This window comes from Centropristis striata, chromosome 16 (genome assembly GCF_030273125.1).
Source record: "Centropristis striata isolate RG_2023a ecotype Rhode Island chromosome 16, C.striata_1.0, whole genome shotgun sequence".
In the NCBI taxonomy this organism is placed as follows: domain Eukaryota; kingdom Metazoa; phylum Chordata; class Actinopteri; order Perciformes; family Serranidae; genus Centropristis; species Centropristis striata.
This window is the reverse complement of record NC_081532.1, coordinates 8,908,034-8,926,499: the sequence shown is the minus strand read 5'-3', so window position 1 is coordinate 8,926,499 and position 18,466 is coordinate 8,908,034. Positions and strand designations below refer to the sequence as shown.

The window sequence follows — 18,466 nt, the reverse complement described above, 5'->3', positions numbered from 1 at the left end:
AAAATAATATAATAATTAAAAAAAATCATATATAGCCTAGAGACCTACCCATTTTACACCTTTCACTCTGGTATCATGAACATTGTGTATTTTTCACAGTGCCTCAAGAAAAGATAAGACACAATTTGTTTTTCCCCTTTCCCTTTCCTTCCTTCAGTTTGATTGAAAAGGCTCCTTAAAAACAACGTGACATTTCCAGCAATTTTCTAAGCCTAATATTAAACATGTGGTCTAATTAAATGTCACACGCTGTTGCCCTTCCATGTGCTTGTGCTTTGTGATACAATATGAATGTTTTCAATAGTTTGGCCATAAATAATTGCTGTTCTTGGCTTACTTTGAACTTTGTTGAGTTTTTGAAGAGATGTTCAGCACCCGAAGGAAATTAAAACCTTAAAACACTCTAAATATGTATTACTAAGTAAGTTGACAATTGCGTGAATTTTTGATTTGACATGAGGATCATCAGGAGATTTTGAGGAATTAAAAATATGATTGCAGTGAAACAATGGAAGAAACTAATGGTAAATCAATGCACAAATACTGATCCAGGAGAACCAGGGACTGGGTTGCCTGTTTTTACAGGATCACCTAAACAAACAGAAGGCTGCACTGGCCTAGCAGAAGACGTACAGTGGTTAGTTAAACTACACAGCCAGGACAATAACAGGAATCTAATGCTCCAGAAAAGATTAGTACATTTATACATTATATCATATTATAACATTATTTGGCCTTGATTTTACAGTCTTGACATGCAGCAATTTCATACAATTCACCTATACTAGCATATCGTTCAGTCTAACGATTTTATTAACATCTGTGGCAATGCTTTGCGTAAGCCATGATCCATTCTGAAACATCACCTTCTTTTTTTGGTTCAGTGTGTGTGCCTTCTCACATTGAATTTGTTCCACCATATGTCTAAAGGTCAGTGATTTTCTCCAGAGTTGAACACTTTGATCAGTTAGTTTAATGAGAAGGTGGAGGACATGCAAAGCATCATCCTGTTCTCTAGCAGCCCAGGCACAGCCGTCTGAAAGCACCTCTGCAACCCCAGGCCACACTGAACCGCCACACAACAAAGATTTTGGGAAGGGGTGACGAATCAGCCAGCAACAACAAGTGCTATTCATAGGAAAGTATAGCGCCTCTGGGGAGATGAGAAGCAGCAACACAGACCAGCATTATGTACCATTCCTTTAAAAGTTACCTCTCCAACTCTAATCTCTCTTCAGGATGTTGACCAGCTGAAGCCATGAGACCATGGACTCACATGCAGGTAGTGAAACTTCCCGAGCACACAGACTCAAACTATGACCCTTCAGACATAAGCTTACTAGGGAGTTTTCTCTCATTGAGTATACAGACTTCTGACTAAGTGACACATTTTATTTTATTCTATTTTAATCTTTATAGGCGTGTTTTTATGAAAAAGTCAGTGTTATATTAGCTCTCCAGTTGCTTCAATGTGCTGAGTGAAGGCTGTGAACCATTTCCTACAAGTTTGGGAAAAAAAACAATTTTAAATAATAATCCAAACTTTAAAACAAATAATTTTGTTTAGTTTTCCTCACAGAAATAAATTAAATGCTGACATAAAGACCAACTGTATATATTTTTAAAAAACACGCCCTAAAATCAAGAAGGCCTCGTGACCCCCTGTGAAGTTTTGGTGACCTCTAGTGGGAGTCAGGAACCCCATGTTGTAAACCAGATGCACTAAGTGAATGTCCACAAACATTTTAATAGAAATTCATTAAATAGTTGTTCACATATTCCTCAAGTTGTCCGGCTTTTATAGTTGTAAAGATAATGGATTTGACAATATATAAAGAGAAAACTTCCCTTTTTTAATTTGATTAGATTTTTACTCATTCGGCCTTGAAAAAAGGATCAAATTTGGGTAAAAAGGTCAACTTATGTGAATGTAACCAAAGCTCTTTAAAGGCAAGACTAAATTCAGCTTGTTTCTCTAGAAAGAAAGACCTCCATCTAGTGGTGATACCATTTCATTCATCAGGGAGGAATCATGGGTAACAAAAAAAAAAACCTGCAAATGTTTGCCTCGTCTATTGAGAACACTGACTCCATCAGAGCGAGCTAATGTCAAGCAATGTATGTCACTGAATATTATACCACCGTTGTCATGGTTATTATTCATGACGACAGGCTTTCAGCTGTGCTTCCATCTTTTTTTCTATCTCCAGTAAACGCTGCATCCCTTTGGCCACATCCATCTAGCAGGCAGGCAGTGTGGTGGGGGAATTAAAGTGACACAGCTATATTATGTGAAAGTAAAGCAGAGCAGCTCACAAGGGTGAGATCTTTAAAGGGGGAGTAGCCTTTTTATAGACAAGACTCATTGAGGATTAGAATCTCTCCAGACTTCCATTGCCTTAAAGGAGACAGGAGGAAATTTGAGGATAACCTTTAATATATCTTTGAACTAGTGGACAGGGGGTAGCTTTGTTTTCATGCTTTTCTCTCTATTTTTTTATAAGGCACAGATGAACGAGCAGCTGATGCAGAGGGCAGATCTCTGCTCAGCGCACTTGGAAAGCGAGGACCCGAAGGCATCTTGAAATAGAAATTGAAAAGAGGAGGACGAAGAGGAGGAGGAGGAGAAAAGAAAAGGAGGGGGTTTTAGAGGGAGAGCATTGGTATGCCAGGCTCAAAACCTAGCATGGCTGTGCAGAAGAAACACAGTGACATCCCTCCATCGCGGGGACCACTATCTACACACACCATCGACAGCCAGAAGAAGAAGAATCGACTTGAAAGAACAGGAGGTGAGTAGATTTTATCTGTGCTTTTGTTTAAGAAAGATCTGTCTGTTTAAAACAAGCCTTTCCTTGGAGGAAAGCCAGGACTGTAGATCACAAATACTGGATCATATGATCATATTGATGACGCAATACAATATACACAGTAGATTAAGCATTTGAGAAATAATTCATTCTGTAACTGGGCATGGCTACTGTAAAACATGAGAAAATCAGGGGTCATCTGTGGACATAATCAGCATCTTTATATTTTTTTTTTACCCTACAGGAATACATCCATGTGATTTTTCTCCCCATTGTGCATTTATACAAATTGCTCATTAGTCTTGTGTGGTGACTCTATGTTCTGACCTTTTCATTGCTTGTGTTAGTCATCTTCATGAGGACTGATCAGGTGCTAGCATGTTCTCTTTGCCTTTTATACGCAGGCAGTTTATAATGGCTCTTTCATTTGCTGATGACCCTAAGGCCATCAAAGTCCACAGTAGCCACTATTTTCGCCTTCTTTTTTTTTACGCTGATTTGCTACGTACATTATTTGTTACATCATCTGTTGAAGTAAAAGATGTATTTACAGATAGTAGAAAATCCAAAATATCAAAGGAATATTGAGTGTCAGATTATTAAAAATAAAATAAAAAGAGGTCAGAGGAATTGCTATTTTTTTTTACCGAATAATATGCTGTTTTTTTTTTATTCTTCACTTTCAGGCAATGGTTCTATCAAACCAAATTCACAGGCAAAGAAAGCAGCCTGCTCTGTCAACAAGGCTGCCCAAATCTGCAACACAGCCTCTCCACGGGCCGCTGCAGGTTTGAAGCAGCCCCCACATTTACCCTTTTATCAGCCAGCTGTCATATTATTATGGATAATAACTTTCAGCATTTTCAGACTTCCTTTTACCAGGATTCTTATGTTCGTGAAGAAACCTGGAAAAGCTCTGGAATTTCAAAATCTCACTTTCCAAGCTTGAAAAAGTCATGGAATTACAACCCTGATTCCAAAATAGTTGGGACACGGTGAAAAAAATAAAATAAAAACAGATTGGAATGATTTTGCTAATCCATTGCAACAGACATTCAATTGAATACAGCTCAAAGACAAGATATTTAATGTTCAATCCTTAGTCATAACAGTCATAACAAAGTCATAACATTTTGTTGTATGTAATGAAATTGTTAAAGTAATCTCCTGTGGAAATCTATTTTCTATTGCTGTCGATGTAAGGTAATGTGGCTATAATATGTTTATTATCATGCACATTTCTTCATTTTTTTCCCCCCACGTTCTGTCTATACCTTCATTTTGAGCACACAATGAATTAAGAATAAACGTATCTGATGCTTAGAAGAAATTTTGAGAATTGAGCCTAAGCCTACATAATTATTTTTGCTGCAGACTTGCATCCCATTTGGAAATAATGTTTTATTTTGGGTCTTTGGAAAAGTGTCATGAAAATATGTTGGAACCCTGTTTTACAGACTGCCTTGATTTTTATATGCCTAATATAATGAAAAGTATATTCACAAATAAGTACAGTGAATAGTACAGCATCAAATAAGTGACAAAGTATTATTTTGACTTTGTAGTGGCCAATGGAAATGTGGACGACAGGCTGAAAGCAGCACGGGAGAGAAGAGAGGAGCACCAGAAGTTACTTGGTATGTGACACTGTTCATGCATTGTCCTCAATTTTTTTTAAATAAGATTAACATACATAATCTATTTATACTGGTTCACTTATTTCCTCAGCCTCTCGGGAACAGAGCAGGTTGGAGCGTGAGCAGCGAGCCAGGCGTTACTATGAACAACAACTGCAGGAGCGCAAGAAGAAACTCTTGGACCAGAGGCTCAAAGAGGAGCGGAAGCGAGCTGCGGTGGAAGAGAAGCGCAGGCAGAGACTGAAGGAGGAGAAAGTCAGTTGTGATGGTGGAAATCAAAAAAGTTTTATTTTTAGTCCGGCTGATGCTCTCACAGCTCAGCTTGTTGAATAACATCCACACTGATGCTTGTTTTCATGAATAAAGGAGCGGCATGAAACTGCAGTGCGTAGGACAGTGGAGAAGAGCCAAAAGGCCCAACAGAGCCACAACTCAAGAGGAAGGAAGCTCACCAAGAACGGTAAGTAGAGATGAATGTGCTTTCCTTTTTCCCTCTCTTTTAACATGATCTTTCTAAACTCATAACACCATACTTAACAGTATCTGTTCTCTGTGTAACATGTCTTTACACAACGATTCTTGGAGTGCCTTATCTTTTGTTTTTGCTGCTTTTAAAACTTTATACCGATCAATGTACTAGTTCCACGTCGCTTGCCACTGACAACATGGGAGAAGAACTTGGTCAGTCGCCTGCTTACTCCTACATGCTCTTATCTGGCCAGGAGCAAGAGTGCTGGTTGTCAGTCAGGAGAAGAAGGTACTCTCCCCCATGATAATATAATGCACCCTGTATTAACGGTTTTCTATGCAGGATGTTCCTAAAAACCAAGTTTACTATGGAGGATGGACCCCATTAAGACTACCAGCTTAAAATGGCACAAACTAATGGGGATCTTTAAAAAAAAAAATTTAAATTTAATTAATTAATTAATTACTTCATAAATATGCTAAATGATAAAATGATCAAAAGATTTTTAAAGATATCAAATAATAATATTGAAAATAAATGGCATTAACTAAATGATAAATGTGACAAAAATAGTATTTTTAGTAGTAGTAGTTTTTATTTGCTAACTTTAGTATACATTTTTTTACTTTCCTATTTACTTACTCTTTTAATCAATTTATTTATATATATGTATTTTAAAATGTATTTTTGCATTTCATTTGATTTATGAGTTTATTTATTTGTTTGTTAATTATTTTGTCTTTTCATTTTCCCTCCTATTTATGTTACCAGATTTATTTATTTACATTAATAAATGCACGTGTTTATTTTTTAACATATACGTTTTGGTACATTAATGGCATTTTAATTGATTTACATAATTATTTCTGAGTTGAGCAGCTTCCATCAGAGACCCTGCCCTCTGTCTGTGTTTTCTCTTTTGTTTTGCTGTGTCCAGGAACATTCTAGGCATAAAAAAAAGCAAATATATTGAGGCAAAACACCAAGTGGACAAAGCTAGTTCACATTGAGCAGGGGAGGAGGGGCCAATGAATGTTGTTTTAAAAAAATAAGCAACAATTCCTGCATAGTAGGCCTTTAATATTACAACAATGTTAATTGTTTGTAGTGCATTTGTGAGATACTACTAAAACTAACCAACTGCTAATCGTTGCTAATTCTTCTCTCGTTGCTTCACAATTCCATCACTGTTTCCACCATTTGTGCATATTTCCCCCAATTTTCCCAAACTATGGCACAAATCACTGGCTCAGTTGTCCATATTTGTCGCCGTGCAGTTTCATTCCACTCCATGAATTCCTCCACCACCACCACCACCACCCCTCCTCACAAACCCCAGCACCACTCTGGTCCAGTCCACCACAAGCCATCTGCCTCTCCCAGTCCCAACAACAGCCAACACAAAAGCATCAATCTGCCACAGGTAATTCTAGCTGTTCCTTTGGACTTACATATTTTAGGATCACCCAGTTGTCTCTTTTTTCAGTCAGATTGTTTGACCAAAAATGATAATTCTGAATTTGAATTCTGATCACTTCTTTTTTTGGTTTAGATAAAGGCACCAAAACAGAAGGACACTAATAAGAAGAAGTCAAATACTAGATCATCTCCTGTCAACACTGGTGTCAAAACCAAAGTTACACAGAGCAGAACAACCTCCCCCTCACCTGATCGGTAGGTGAAATGTTTGTGTCAAAAAACATCCACTGTACATTCATGACGTTACATTGATCTGAACAAAGTGGGACATCTGCTCTCTTTAATTGGATCTTAAAGGACTCCCCGAAGATCAGTCAGCAGACATTCAACCCCACTGCAGCTCGAGCTCCCGTCGGTCCCTGAGGAAGATGTTGCCGTTTGTATCTCTGCCCTCTCTCCTGGTAACTCAAGGCCTATCCGGACGCCAGCTGAAGGTCAGCGAGAGAAAACGAGGGATGCAAATCCACCAGAGACTCCAAGTTTGAACCAGCCAGACAAACAGACAGCAGCTATAACGAGAACATCAGGACAGCGAAGTAAGCTAAATGCTTAACACAAAACGTGTTGAATTTAAAAGTGGCATTAAATGCATATTGAAGTTGATATTTTTTCTCTTCAGGTCCTCCCCAAACACCTTCTCATCCAGCTCCACAGCCTCCTGAAGTTGTGTGCAGGCCTTCAGCCGGGACTACAGACCCACAGGAGGCTTCACGTCTCCTGGCTGAAAGGAGGAGAGAGGCCCGACTACAACGGGAGAGAGAGGAGCAGGAGCGGCTGCAAAGAGAGGAGGCCGAAAGGTAGAAAGAATGTCCATTTACGACAGAAACACTGCAGTTAAAGGCCATTAAGAATCTTGTATAACAATTTATGATTATTTGACGTGAATTTATGTCCAGGCGGAGTCGTGAAGAACTGGAGCGCAAGAGGGCGGAGGAGCGAGCACGACAGCAGGCCGAGGCTCAGCGTCTCATAGAGGAGAAGATGAGGAGGGAGGAAGAGGAGCAGAGACAAGCTGAGGAAGAGAGAGCTCAGGCTATGAGGGAAGCCGCCCTTCTGCAGAAACAGGTGAAAATTCAAACATTTCTCAAAGCAAATAGCAACTATTTGTATAAGGAACCATATCTGCACCCACAGGCATCATTGTGGATGTGTTTTTTTTGCATGTTTGCTTTTAAATGACAATCACTGTTTGCCCTGTTTATGTAGAGAGAGGAGGAACAAGCCAAAGAGAAGGCAAAAGCAGAGCAGATGCAACAAGAGCGAGAAATAATCGCTCAGAAAGAGGAAGCAGCGCGGCAAGCAAGGAAAAAGGTAATTCATTTGTTAATGATTGATTTAAAAAAAGGGTAAGATTATTATATTTGTACACAAATATGTTTTTCTGTGTTTATAAAAACAAATAATATCTGTCTTATTAAAGAGACTGGATGATTTCAAAAAGATTACTGTGACAGTGTTTTAATAAAAGCTGTTTTCTTTTCCAGCGACTTGAGGAGATCATGCGGAGAACCAGAAGGACAGATTCTCCAGATACGGTGAGCTTTACTGTGCAGTTTTTGTAATAGTAAATTGCTCCTGGGCTCATATGACGCACGTCCAGTACCCATTAATATCTAACCAGCTCCGTTTCTAAAAGCTTGTCCTTGACCAAATTGGTTAATCCTTTTCAAACACAGAAGTCTGCACCAGTGAGGAACGAAGCCCAACCAAAGGAAAACACACAGCCTGTGCACAATGGCACTATAGAAGATGCCATTAAGCTGCCAGTTGTGACGAAGACCTCACAGCTGGGGCGGAACAATGAGGACGACGTGGTACCTGTTGTGGCCTTTAAAGAACGCAGGTCCCTCCGGACTCTCACAGGCCTGGAAGAAATCCAGACCCACCAACGAGCAGGTGAGACACAACCAAAAGTGAGAACACTCAGTCCTCAGGGTGGGAAATTAACACCAACCACCAGACAGATTCAGATAACTTTTTGCTCTGGTGGCTGGTGCCTTTTTAGAAGTCCAATTTTAAACCCTTATGGACCTAAAAACAAGACAATTAGGACCATTCGATCATCTTGAACTGTGAGCTGTACAGGTAGGGTCCCTTGCATCAGCCTAGAAAATTTACATTAAATTATTCTTACAATGGTGACCTGTATATTATGAAGGGTGGAAGCTACCCAAAATAAATAATAAATTATTTGATGAATAAATTAATATGCCATATAAAGTGCCCAAATAATATTTAAAAAAATGTTGGATTTATTATTTTTAATTAAAAAATGTTTTATTTAAAATAAGATCTAAAAAATAAATGCAAAAATAAATAAATAAAAATATGTAAAAATTAATATTAATAAATATATAAATAGGGAAGTAAATGTAGTAGTTAATACAGTTTATTAAAACTGAAAATGTAATTTGTCACATTTCATCAATAAATGAATATCTACATTTATTTTGGTACATTTCATGAAATATTCATTTATCAAGTAATTTATTTATTCATTTTGGCAGCTTCTGTTCTCCACAGTATAGCGTGTGTACCTCCAACAAGGGTACAGCTGCAGGACAAAACAAAGTAGCAAAGGGAAAGAATAAGCTGTTTAAGTTTACCACCTCCCAAATTACTATTAATGCAACATTTCGTCCTACAAGCTCTGCATCACACTATACCTGACAGTATATAAAGCCATTAAGGTCTGTGAGCGAATAGCCTGTCCTTATCCTGTATATAAAGTATCCCTTAATGAAAAGTCTACCTAACATACTTAGCATTTTATGTGATATATTTTCCTTGTCTCCATGTTGTGCATTCTGCAGAAGTCATCTGAGCACCTGCAAAGTGAGCAGACGTTCAAAGACTTTGTTGGAGAGCTGTGTCTTCTCTGTGAAACACAGGAGTTACTGCAGTACAGCCATTTCGCCGCCCATCCGGCGCCTTGAAAGAGCATGTAAGATTGCAGCCTTGCCTCTCACTGAGGACGTCAGCATTTGGTCACTTTTTGTGTGTGTAACCAGTGGCACAAATATTGGGCAAGTTATTTATTACTTTCTTCAGTACAGCAGGTTTCTGAACTAATAATGACTATCCAAAAACCAGTAGATGTAGACAGTGGTAATGATAGTTTGCTGGCGAGTGTTGCCTCTGTGAAATACTAGGAATAGCCATTTTAACAAACACAACATATGTTAGCCATATGCTTTTTGCTTATTCCTGATATTTCTTGCCGCCTAAGCACTTTTCCTTCCTCAGTTTTGTCACTGTGGAATATAGAATAGCTCAAGTGGACGTTTGTGCTAAGAACACAAGAGATTAGGTCGTCGGTGACAGCTCTTCCCCTTTGATTTTGTGAAGTATAGCAATCACATATTTCAAAGCTGCTAAGGAACTTAGTTTCCGAAGACTTTGCTTCAGTTTTGTGAGTGTTGTTTTAGAGAATACGATGCACAAAGCCTTTATTGCACTGACTGTTGCTTTGTTTAATAATGCGCAATCACTTTACAAAGCAAAGTTTGAGGCGTAGGTGTTAAGTGAGTTTATTATAATAAAAGCATATAAAAAGAAATATATCCGATCATCAATATTTGATCTTATAGTTTAAGTACTGCTTATAACTATCAACTGTTAACCTGTTAAAAGTCAAAATTTATGTCATATTTCATTAAAGTTGATACGATGCCACATCTCTGCCTTTGTTTTTCACTTAATTTGTTGACTGTAAACATTAAAAAACTCTGAAATAAAATAAACACATTAAAACACAAAATAAAAATGCTTCTTGTCCATACAGTGCATGAATGTAAATGCTGTGGACATCTCTCAGTATTGGTGCTGAGAAAGTCAAGGGTTAACAGAAGATGGAGAAAGGGGCTGAATCATTTGCAGCAGCCGTCTGGTTTCCTCCGTCTGCGCATGCACCGTCCACAGCTGAGCCTCCAACTCACTGTCAGCCAACAGAGAGGAAAAGTCTCCATCTGCAGAGGAAGACAGTACAAAGAAGGCTAAAAACTACTGAACTGTAATGCCTGATTATTTCAAATTTGCTTAGGGTCATTAAGAATAATAACATTTATAATTTAAACACAAAAAATACAAACCTTGCTTCAGGTTGAATATTGTGACGATGCCAAGGTGCTGAAACTTAACATCTTTCTTTTTGAGATATACCAACAGGTATTCCATCATGGTGATGTAGTAAGGTCTCAGCAACTGGAACATCTCCTCTAATTGAATAATATGACAAGACATGACTATATATGCATAATATGAGAAAAATACTTAAAGGTTTTTTGGGATTTTTGAAGTTGGACTGTATGAGAAACAGGAGTAACGGGACAGAAACCAACCAATGAACAGCTGTTGACGGGGGCAGCAGCAAAATATATTTTAGCCATTAAAAAATGTAAATCAGTTCATGGTATATTTAAAATATTTTCACGGCTTTATGAATGCTACAGTCAGCCCTGTTTAAGCTTAAGCTGCAGACCACCAGACTCCACTGACAAAAGTAGTAATTTTATCTTGCAGAAGATGGGAGTTTCTGGTTTACCGCTGCCTCAATTAATTCGTTTTTTTGCATTATTTTGTGACTTGGATGAATTCAAACTAGCCTTTAAAACACCAAAGTCACACAATAATACAAACTAACTAACTAATTGAGGCAGTGGTAGACCAGCAGCTCCTGTGTTCTGAGAGGTAAAATTACTGCTTTTGTCAATGGAGTCTGGTGACTTTGATGAGAGCATCCAAGGGCTTTAGTTTCATCAACGCAAACTTAAATAGGACTGTCTGATAGAAAGCATTGAAAAAATTTGAAACATGGCATAAAATGTACAAGAGTACAAGAGTTTAATTTATGAGCTGATATCTAGACATTTTCCATGGTTTTCTTGATAATAACCAAAATCATTATCAAGAAAAACATGTAAAATGTCTAGATATCAGCTCATAAATTAAACTCCTATGAGCTATTTTTTGTTGTTATCATTATATTTGTCCAAACAAATGTACCTTTAGTTGTACCGGGCATTAAAATTAACAAGAAATTGAAGAAAACAAGGGTGGTCTAATAATTTTTTCATGACTGTATGTGGACTTTATTTTCACTGCAAGTAAACAAAATTATCAATATAGCTATTTTTTAAAAGGACAGTGGATCCTGTAATATCATCTTTTATCTTTTTCACTCAGTTAAAGCACCAAATGCCAAAACTACTTTTTTTAGGATTTACTAAGAAATTCACCTATTGGACCAAAAGGTCTGTAGAGAAAGCGTCCTGTGGTGTACGCCTCAGCAATAGCTCCCAGCAGGTCGGACATGTGATCTCCAAACTGCTTCAGTTTATTGGAAGGTCTAATAATTTTTTTCATGACGGTATGTTTTGCTGCTGCCACCGTCAACAGCAGTACACTACTTTGCTTTGTGTTTGTACTCCTGCCTACTTCTCCAAACTGAGGGACGTGCAGACCACCATCTATACACTGGCCATGGATAAGTACCCTTATACAACCCCACTTCAACAAATCAGAAAAAGCCCTTTAATGTTTTATATTGGAAGTATTACTTGTAAATAACATTACCAGTCATTTCTAGTTTGCTGATGATGGCTGCACTGCGGTATGACAACTGAGGGTTTTGAGTTTGTTCAGACAACTTCACAAGTCTTGAAACTTGCTCTGATGTCATTGTCTTCAGTGAAACTGAAAGTACGACAAAATGTCAAGGACTGTGAAATTTGTTAGTGTAAAAGAGGCATCCACAGCACTTAAGAACAGAGCAGATAAACTCTAATCCAATCCCAGGTTACTCACCCCACGTCATAAGGTGATGTAAGCATGAAGTCACATGCAGCAAGGTCTCATCTGACAGAGACGGTGACACAAAGGCCCTGAGGAGTCCCGATAAACACCGACTTTCCATCACAGCCTAGGTAACAATGATGGGATTCATCTATCTCAGACACCATGCACAAACAAATCATGTATCTACTGCAAACATACGACACGAATCATGATTTGTGGCCTTGGTGTACCTGCTGACCAATGCTGGAGCTACACAGGTCGGTGATTATCTTGCAGCTGTGGGTGATTATAACAGAGCTTGATGTGTCATGATGAAGCAGCAGCTCACCGATTTCATCCAACAGTCCTTCATTAACCAGGACGTCCTGGAATCAGTCAAAGATATGATCAATATTGAGATGTAAACAGAACATTGACGGATTACTGAATAGGCCAACCGGGCACAGGCCCAGGGGCCCATGGGGTCAAAGGTCCTGAGTCAAGAAACATCACTGATTACATGAAAACAATTAAAAGAGATGTAAAATGACCATCAACATACACAAACAACTACAAGTGACCCAAAATGACTACAAAGAGACACAAAGGACTACAGAGGCAAAACAATGGAGATGTTAGTGACTTAAATTGGACACATACGTACACAAAGACATAAAACAGAGAGACTAAACACCCAGAAAAGTAACAAAACACTACAAATAGATGCAAAATTACTAAAAATAGATGTAAAATAATCATAGATGCAAAACAACTACAAATGACACAGAATTACTACAAAGTGACACAAAATGACAACAGACACCCCAAAGGCACTACAAGGAGACACAAAATGACCATAAAATAATATAAAACGACAAAATAGATGAAAAAATGACCAAAAGAAGACGCAAGATGACCACAAAGAGACCCACAGTTGCTACAAAGAGACACAAAATCAATAAAAATAGGTGCAAAACAATCACAGAGATGAAAAACAAATACAAAATGATCATATTTAGGTGCAAAATGACTTAAACTATTACAAAGGGCTAGGGTTACAAATGACTAAAATAATGGCTTAATATCACTTCAGAGATTCAAAAAAAAAAAAACCCCTACAAAGAGATGAAAGATGACAAAAAAAATATATGTAAAATTACTAAAAGTAGGCTCATAACCTGTCCATAAAACAGAACAGTTTTTACATCCGGTAATAACTAGATTAAATCAACAAAAAACTGAATGTCCCAATAGACTAATTTTCAACTTATTCACAGCTATAACAAACCACAAACAGTTACCAACTTCCTCATAACTATGATCCTGCTGTGTGGTAAGTCGTACATTGTTTGGTGGGTGTGCTGACAGTGCAGACAGTAGTGTTACAGCTGACTCTGTCCACATAGGAGAGGAGGTTTTCAGCAGCGCCTTCAGAGGCAACACACAGTCGAGCTCCATCAGCTGCTCCTGGATCAGCACTGCACAAAAAAAGAAAGATTAATAGAATCTGCTTTGGTTATGGCATCAGTCTCTGGCTTGACTGTTTATAATTACCGTTCTTTGAGAGGGTTTGTAGGCATCTGCATGCTTGGCTTGAATTCTAAAAAAACAAAAAACAAAAAAAACGATTTATTTTATTTAAAATCAGCAATTCTACAAAAGGCCATGAAATGTTACTTATTTAATATTATTTTTTACCCTATAAAGAAAAAATGGAAAACACAGATATTGTATTGCAGATGTCAATACTGACCCCCTATTATATATAGTTAATTTATGTATTTTTTATTTACATCAAAGTCAAGTCAAAAGTTTATTTATAAGTCAAAGTTTATTCACAGAGCACATTTAAAAACAACCTCAGTTGACCAAAGTGCTGTACAGTGCTAAAAATACAATAAAAATCATACACAAATATAGTAATAAATAAAAACAATGACAACAATACTAAAAACAATAAAACAGTAATAAAGACTTGATTTAAAAACAGAGTGAGAGTTAAAAAGGAAATAAAAGAGTCAAAAGTAAAACAATTTTTATCATATATTTCTGTACTTTTTTGTTAGTGTACAACTATATTGTGGGGGTATATTGTGTCTATCCAACTGTATCTGTAAGTTACCTTCAAAGTCAGCTATCAGCCACTGAAATTACATTTACCTTTTGCACGGAGGAAGACATGAGAGTCAGGAGAGACTTTAACAAAAAATGACCCCCGATGCTGAGCAGCTTTGGGTGATGCTTCTGGACAGCAGCAATGTTGCACAGAGCGGTGCAGCTGTAAAACTGAACCTCTGAATCTGAAGACTGGAGCAGAAGTATCAGGACAGGAATGGCCCCTGCTTGACATAAGATCCTTGTAGACCAATCTGAGAGAAAAAATTGGGTTTCACATTATACTGAAGCAACACATAACACTGGAAATAACATGAAAACAGCATATTTTGGTTATATCAAAAAAAAGTGAGATTTAAAAGGAAATGAACCCACCTGACTGTGTGAGATGTAACAGAGCCCAGGTGGCGTTCAGTTGCACCTGTCGGTCGTAGGACTTTGCTAAAGCCAACAGTGGTATGACTCCATCCACAATGACAGCTTCCCTGTTTGATTCTGTATGAAAAGAAAGAAAAACCTGCATGTAAGTTGTAATACGACATGGTACAAGTACACCCAAGCATGATAACGTACTAATGATGGCCAACAACATTGTTTCTGACCCAGACCATGTTCTGAACAGTGAATATACAGTACGAGCCAGACCGAAATGAAAGTTTAAAGAATGTTACAGACACAATTTTAAGAGGGGAACATTCACAGATATAGTAAATGTTAAATCTGGAATGAAAGTTTTTTTATGTTCCTTGTGCACCTGTTCTGCACCGATACTACTGTGCAAAGGCACTCAGAAGGCTACTCTTTCCAACAAATAACTTTTTTTGTGTGCATATAAACTTGTTATCAGTTCATAGACACCAAATACTTGAATCTGCTCTTTGTAGTTTTTGAGCGTCTTATTATATTTTGTCAGTTTAACAGACACTTCCACCAAATATCAGTTGCAAAAATGGGTTGAACGATTTAAAGAATGGAAGACAGAGTCATTCATGTTTGTACGAACCTGAGGAAACCAGCATGGTGACGCAGGCACATGAGTGACACTGAGCGGTGGCATCACCAGACTGGAACAACTCCAGCATGGGCACCAGCATCCCCATTTCAATCACCAGCTCTTTGCACACTGGAATCATATTTCACCGACAGTTATTATGTTGAGGTTTATGAATCAACAAGTACAACAATACTTTAAATACCTTGTGATTGTTATATCTTACCATTGTTCTTCACCAACAGATTGACCAAAGAGAGAGAGATTGTCTTCTGCACATCTAGATCAGTTGATAAAAGTAAGGTCATGACAGGCTCCATGAAGGGATCGGGTAGGGGCGATTTCACTGAAACACACAATTACAAAGACAAAAAAAAAAAGACAACTTTATTTTCTTTTATTAGGAATTTTGGCTTTACATAAAGTATTGCATAACCAACGTGGTGAGTCAGTTACATTTTTTTGGTGCCCAAAGTTTTTTTAGAATACTAAGAATGATCAACAAGTTAAACACAATCTTAATAAGCTGCCAGTGTAAGCCAATTTTAGTTAGAAGCATGAAAATATTTGACTTATATCAACCACAACCAAGCACACACGGGAATCTGTCAACTGCCACATTTATGCAAAATATAATTTATGTGGTCAGACATTTGCATAGTTTTATGATGACTGTCTTTTGAGGGCAAACCTACTGGCATTCTGGCACAATAATTACATTTATTTTAATGCAATAAATACTCTTATTCCAATGCAATAGTTACATTTATTTTAGCGCAAAATATACATTTATTCTAGTACAATATTTAAATGTATTCTAGTGCAATGGTTACATTTATTCTAGTGCAATAAATATTTATATTCTAAGAATATATTGCATTCATTCCAGTGCAATAAAGTGTAAAAATCCTCCTATTAGATTGCAAAAAAATAGAAGAACATAATTCAGTATGATTTCAAAATGAAATCTATTCATAATGTGGTCATAATGACACTAAAGGCCTACACATACTGGGAATTATCTGCCAAGCCTTAAAAATACAGTTGGACATTTGCATGATACCAGTCTTACCCGTTAGAGAGCTTATCGACACACTGAGTGATATGAGAAACCTGAGGTGCAAACAATAGTCTCATTCTATGCTCCACTGATCTGCAAGTCATTGCTGTAATGGAGATAGTAAAGCAACATAAAAATCTGTTTGATTTCTTGATTTCTTTACTTACAGTGATGACTGAGGTGTAAATAATACATGGCTGCAGTCATTTGTAGATCAGTGTTTTCTGAGGTTGCAAGTCTGCTCAGTGCTTGTAGACTTTCCTGATTAAGTAGTTGAGTTTCATCACCTAAGAGAACAAACAGATAAACAAAGTAGTCATAATGACACAAAGTGGAATATTCCCAAACTTGAGAGTTGATGAGTCTAAACACAATTAGATTTTGTATATGATTTCTGTATAAGCCAAGTTTATTAGCTACTTTATTTTCTTAACAAATACACTGTTACTTTGTCTGTTCTATATCGACTTTGTCTCACAAGTACAGGCTGCACAGGTGTGTTTGCCTGTCTACAACAAAGAAAGTGCATGGCTACAATGTTCCTACCACACAGCAGGTGTAGAGAGGACAACTCTCGAGTAGTCCTCCTCAGGAAACGCCTCTCAGGTGTATTCCTGAAGCAGGTGCATTGACAAAGTTCTCGGAAAACGTCCCGTACTGTTTGGACACACTCTCTGTAGAATTTCCTCAAATGAACGGCAAGTTCCTTGAGCAGTCGGGAGCAATTTTCACAAAAGCTAGACGCCATGACTCCATCTCCATTGGAGAGGAACTGCATCTGCCTGCTAGTCACACAACCTGCACATAGACACACCTACCTGGCCGTCACGTGACTGTAAGGTACATTTTACAGGTCTTTGTTACAGTAGGCTACACTTTGTTCAGATCACAACTCCAACTCAAAAAGCAAAGCCCTGATTACGGGTGTTTGTATATGGTCGTTTATCAGAAGCAAAATCTGACTTCTTTTTTTATTTATTTTTTTATTTTTACGGAGGACGGAAGTTGGCAAAATACAAAAAAAAAAAAAAAAGACTGGATGAATTAAATAATATTCCATTATATGTACCAAAAAGAATAAAAAAAATATAGCCTATGTACGCATTAATTAATTGATAAAATGCGACATGAACTGATTTATCTGTTTTAATTCGTTCCTTTTTCCTATATTTTCCTATTATAATTTTTTTGTAAATGTATTTATTTCTTTTTAAATGTACATTTTTATACATATTTGTGTATTTATATATGTATTCATTATTTTCCCTTTGCATTCTTACCCCTACTTATTTCCCTGAAATCGTATTAACTAATGCATTATTATCCATTTTATCAATTATTTAATTAATACCTATTCATTTAAAATATTGTTTTTGGCATATATAATGGCAGATTCATGTATTATTATTTTTTGTTTATTTGTATTGTATCATTTATATTATAGTGTAGAGTTTTTTGTGTTGTAATTGTAAAAAAAGTGTTATAATTCTTTATTTGCAGATGGAGTGATTTTAAACTGTTTAAAGGTATTTTACGAGTTGTTTTTTTTAAATTTATATCAAACAGCAATACAGTGGACGGCTCCTCTCTCTCTCCGTTGCAAGACGGAGAGATTCAAAAGATCCTTCGCTCCTACAGCCATCAGGCTGTCTCATTCTTCAAGAGATTCTACGAGACTAACTGAATTTCCCCTTGGAGATGAATAAAGTAATTTTGATTTGATTTGATTGATTTTGAATACAATGCACAGTAACAAAGAAGAAACGAGTTACAGAAAGATAAACAATTCAAAAAATAAAATAGAAGTAAATAATATTTAAAAAAATAAAATAGAAGAATAATTAAATGGAAAAGAATGAAGAAAAATAAATAAATAATAAAATAATAAAATAAACAGACGCAAGATTACATGTTATATACATTAAACGCAGTGCATATGTTGGCAGCTGTGGTTGGTAGTCTTCACAGCTTTTTGTTATTTTGTGTGATTGTCATGGTTACGCTGGAGAGCCACAGTGACGTAATTTCAAGCCCCTCTGTCCTCAAATCTCATTGGTGAATTTGATGTTGTTGACTGTACGTCACAAACATGGTCGTCAAGCCCCGCCCCCACGTTCAGCCCCGTTGTGG

General features: G+C 37.1%; 2 protein-coding genes across 2 annotated transcripts; one reads left to right on the top strand and one right to left on the bottom strand.

Moving 5' to 3' along the window:
• The first annotated feature begins 2,264 nt into the window (after nt 1-2,264).
• Nucleotides 2,265-9,773, top strand: map7a (microtubule-associated protein 7a). The gene is made up of 15 exons (XM_059353902.1): nt 2,265-2,792; nt 3,497-3,598; nt 4,376-4,447; nt 4,539-4,702; nt 4,814-4,907; nt 5,088-5,204; nt 6,194-6,339; nt 6,469-6,590; nt 6,693-6,931; nt 7,015-7,192; nt 7,292-7,460; nt 7,602-7,706; nt 7,880-7,930; nt 8,072-8,291; nt 9,209-9,773. The coding sequence occupies exons 1-15, from the start codon at nt 2,666-2,668 to the stop codon at nt 9,217-9,219; spliced, it is 1,917 nt and encodes a 638-aa protein (XP_059209885.1). The 5' UTR covers nt 2,265-2,665; the 3' UTR covers nt 9,220-9,773.
• A 136-nt stretch (nt 9,774-9,909) lies between these two features.
• On the bottom strand, nt 9,910-17,128 carry LOC131988697 (uncharacterized). Its single transcript, XM_059353909.1, has 13 exons — nt 16,883-17,128; nt 16,504-16,623; nt 15,503-15,622; nt 15,289-15,408; nt 14,661-14,780; nt 14,331-14,539; nt 13,725-13,770; nt 13,515-13,648; nt 12,422-12,556; nt 12,201-12,315; nt 11,970-12,089; nt 10,487-10,612; nt 9,910-10,363 (listed from the first exon to the last, which is right to left on the bottom strand). Exons 1-13 carry the CDS (start codon nt 17,112-17,114, stop codon nt 10,230-10,232), a joined length of 1,731 nt encoding a protein of 576 aa, XP_059209892.1. The 5' UTR covers nt 17,115-17,128; the 3' UTR covers nt 9,910-10,229.
• Nucleotides 17,129-18,466: the final 1,338 nt, after the last annotated feature.

Coding starts and splice junctions, on each gene's coding strand:
- map7a (XM_059353902.1), top strand. CDS start 2,666: ATGCCAGGCTCAAAACCTAGCATGGCTGTGCAGAAGAAACACAGTGAC. Junction 7,461..7,601: donor CCGCCCTTCTGCAGAAACAG/GTGAAAATTCAA, acceptor CTGTTTATGTAG/AGAGAGGAGGAACAAGCCAA. Junction 7,931..8,071: donor GGACAGATTCTCCAGATACG/GTGAGCTTTACT, acceptor TTTCAAACACAG/AAGTCTGCACCAGTGAGGAA.
- LOC131988697 (XM_059353909.1), bottom strand. CDS start 17,114: ATGCAGTTCCTCTCCAATGGAGATGGAGTCATGGCGTCTAGCTTTTGT. Junction 16,624..16,882: donor CTCTCTACACCTGCTGTGTG/GTAGGAACATTG, acceptor TTGTTCTCTTAG/GTGATGAAACTCAACTACTT. Junction 10,613..11,969: donor CAGCAAACTAGAAATGACTG/GTAATGTTATTT, acceptor TTATTCAATTAG/AGGAGATGTTCCAGTTGCTG.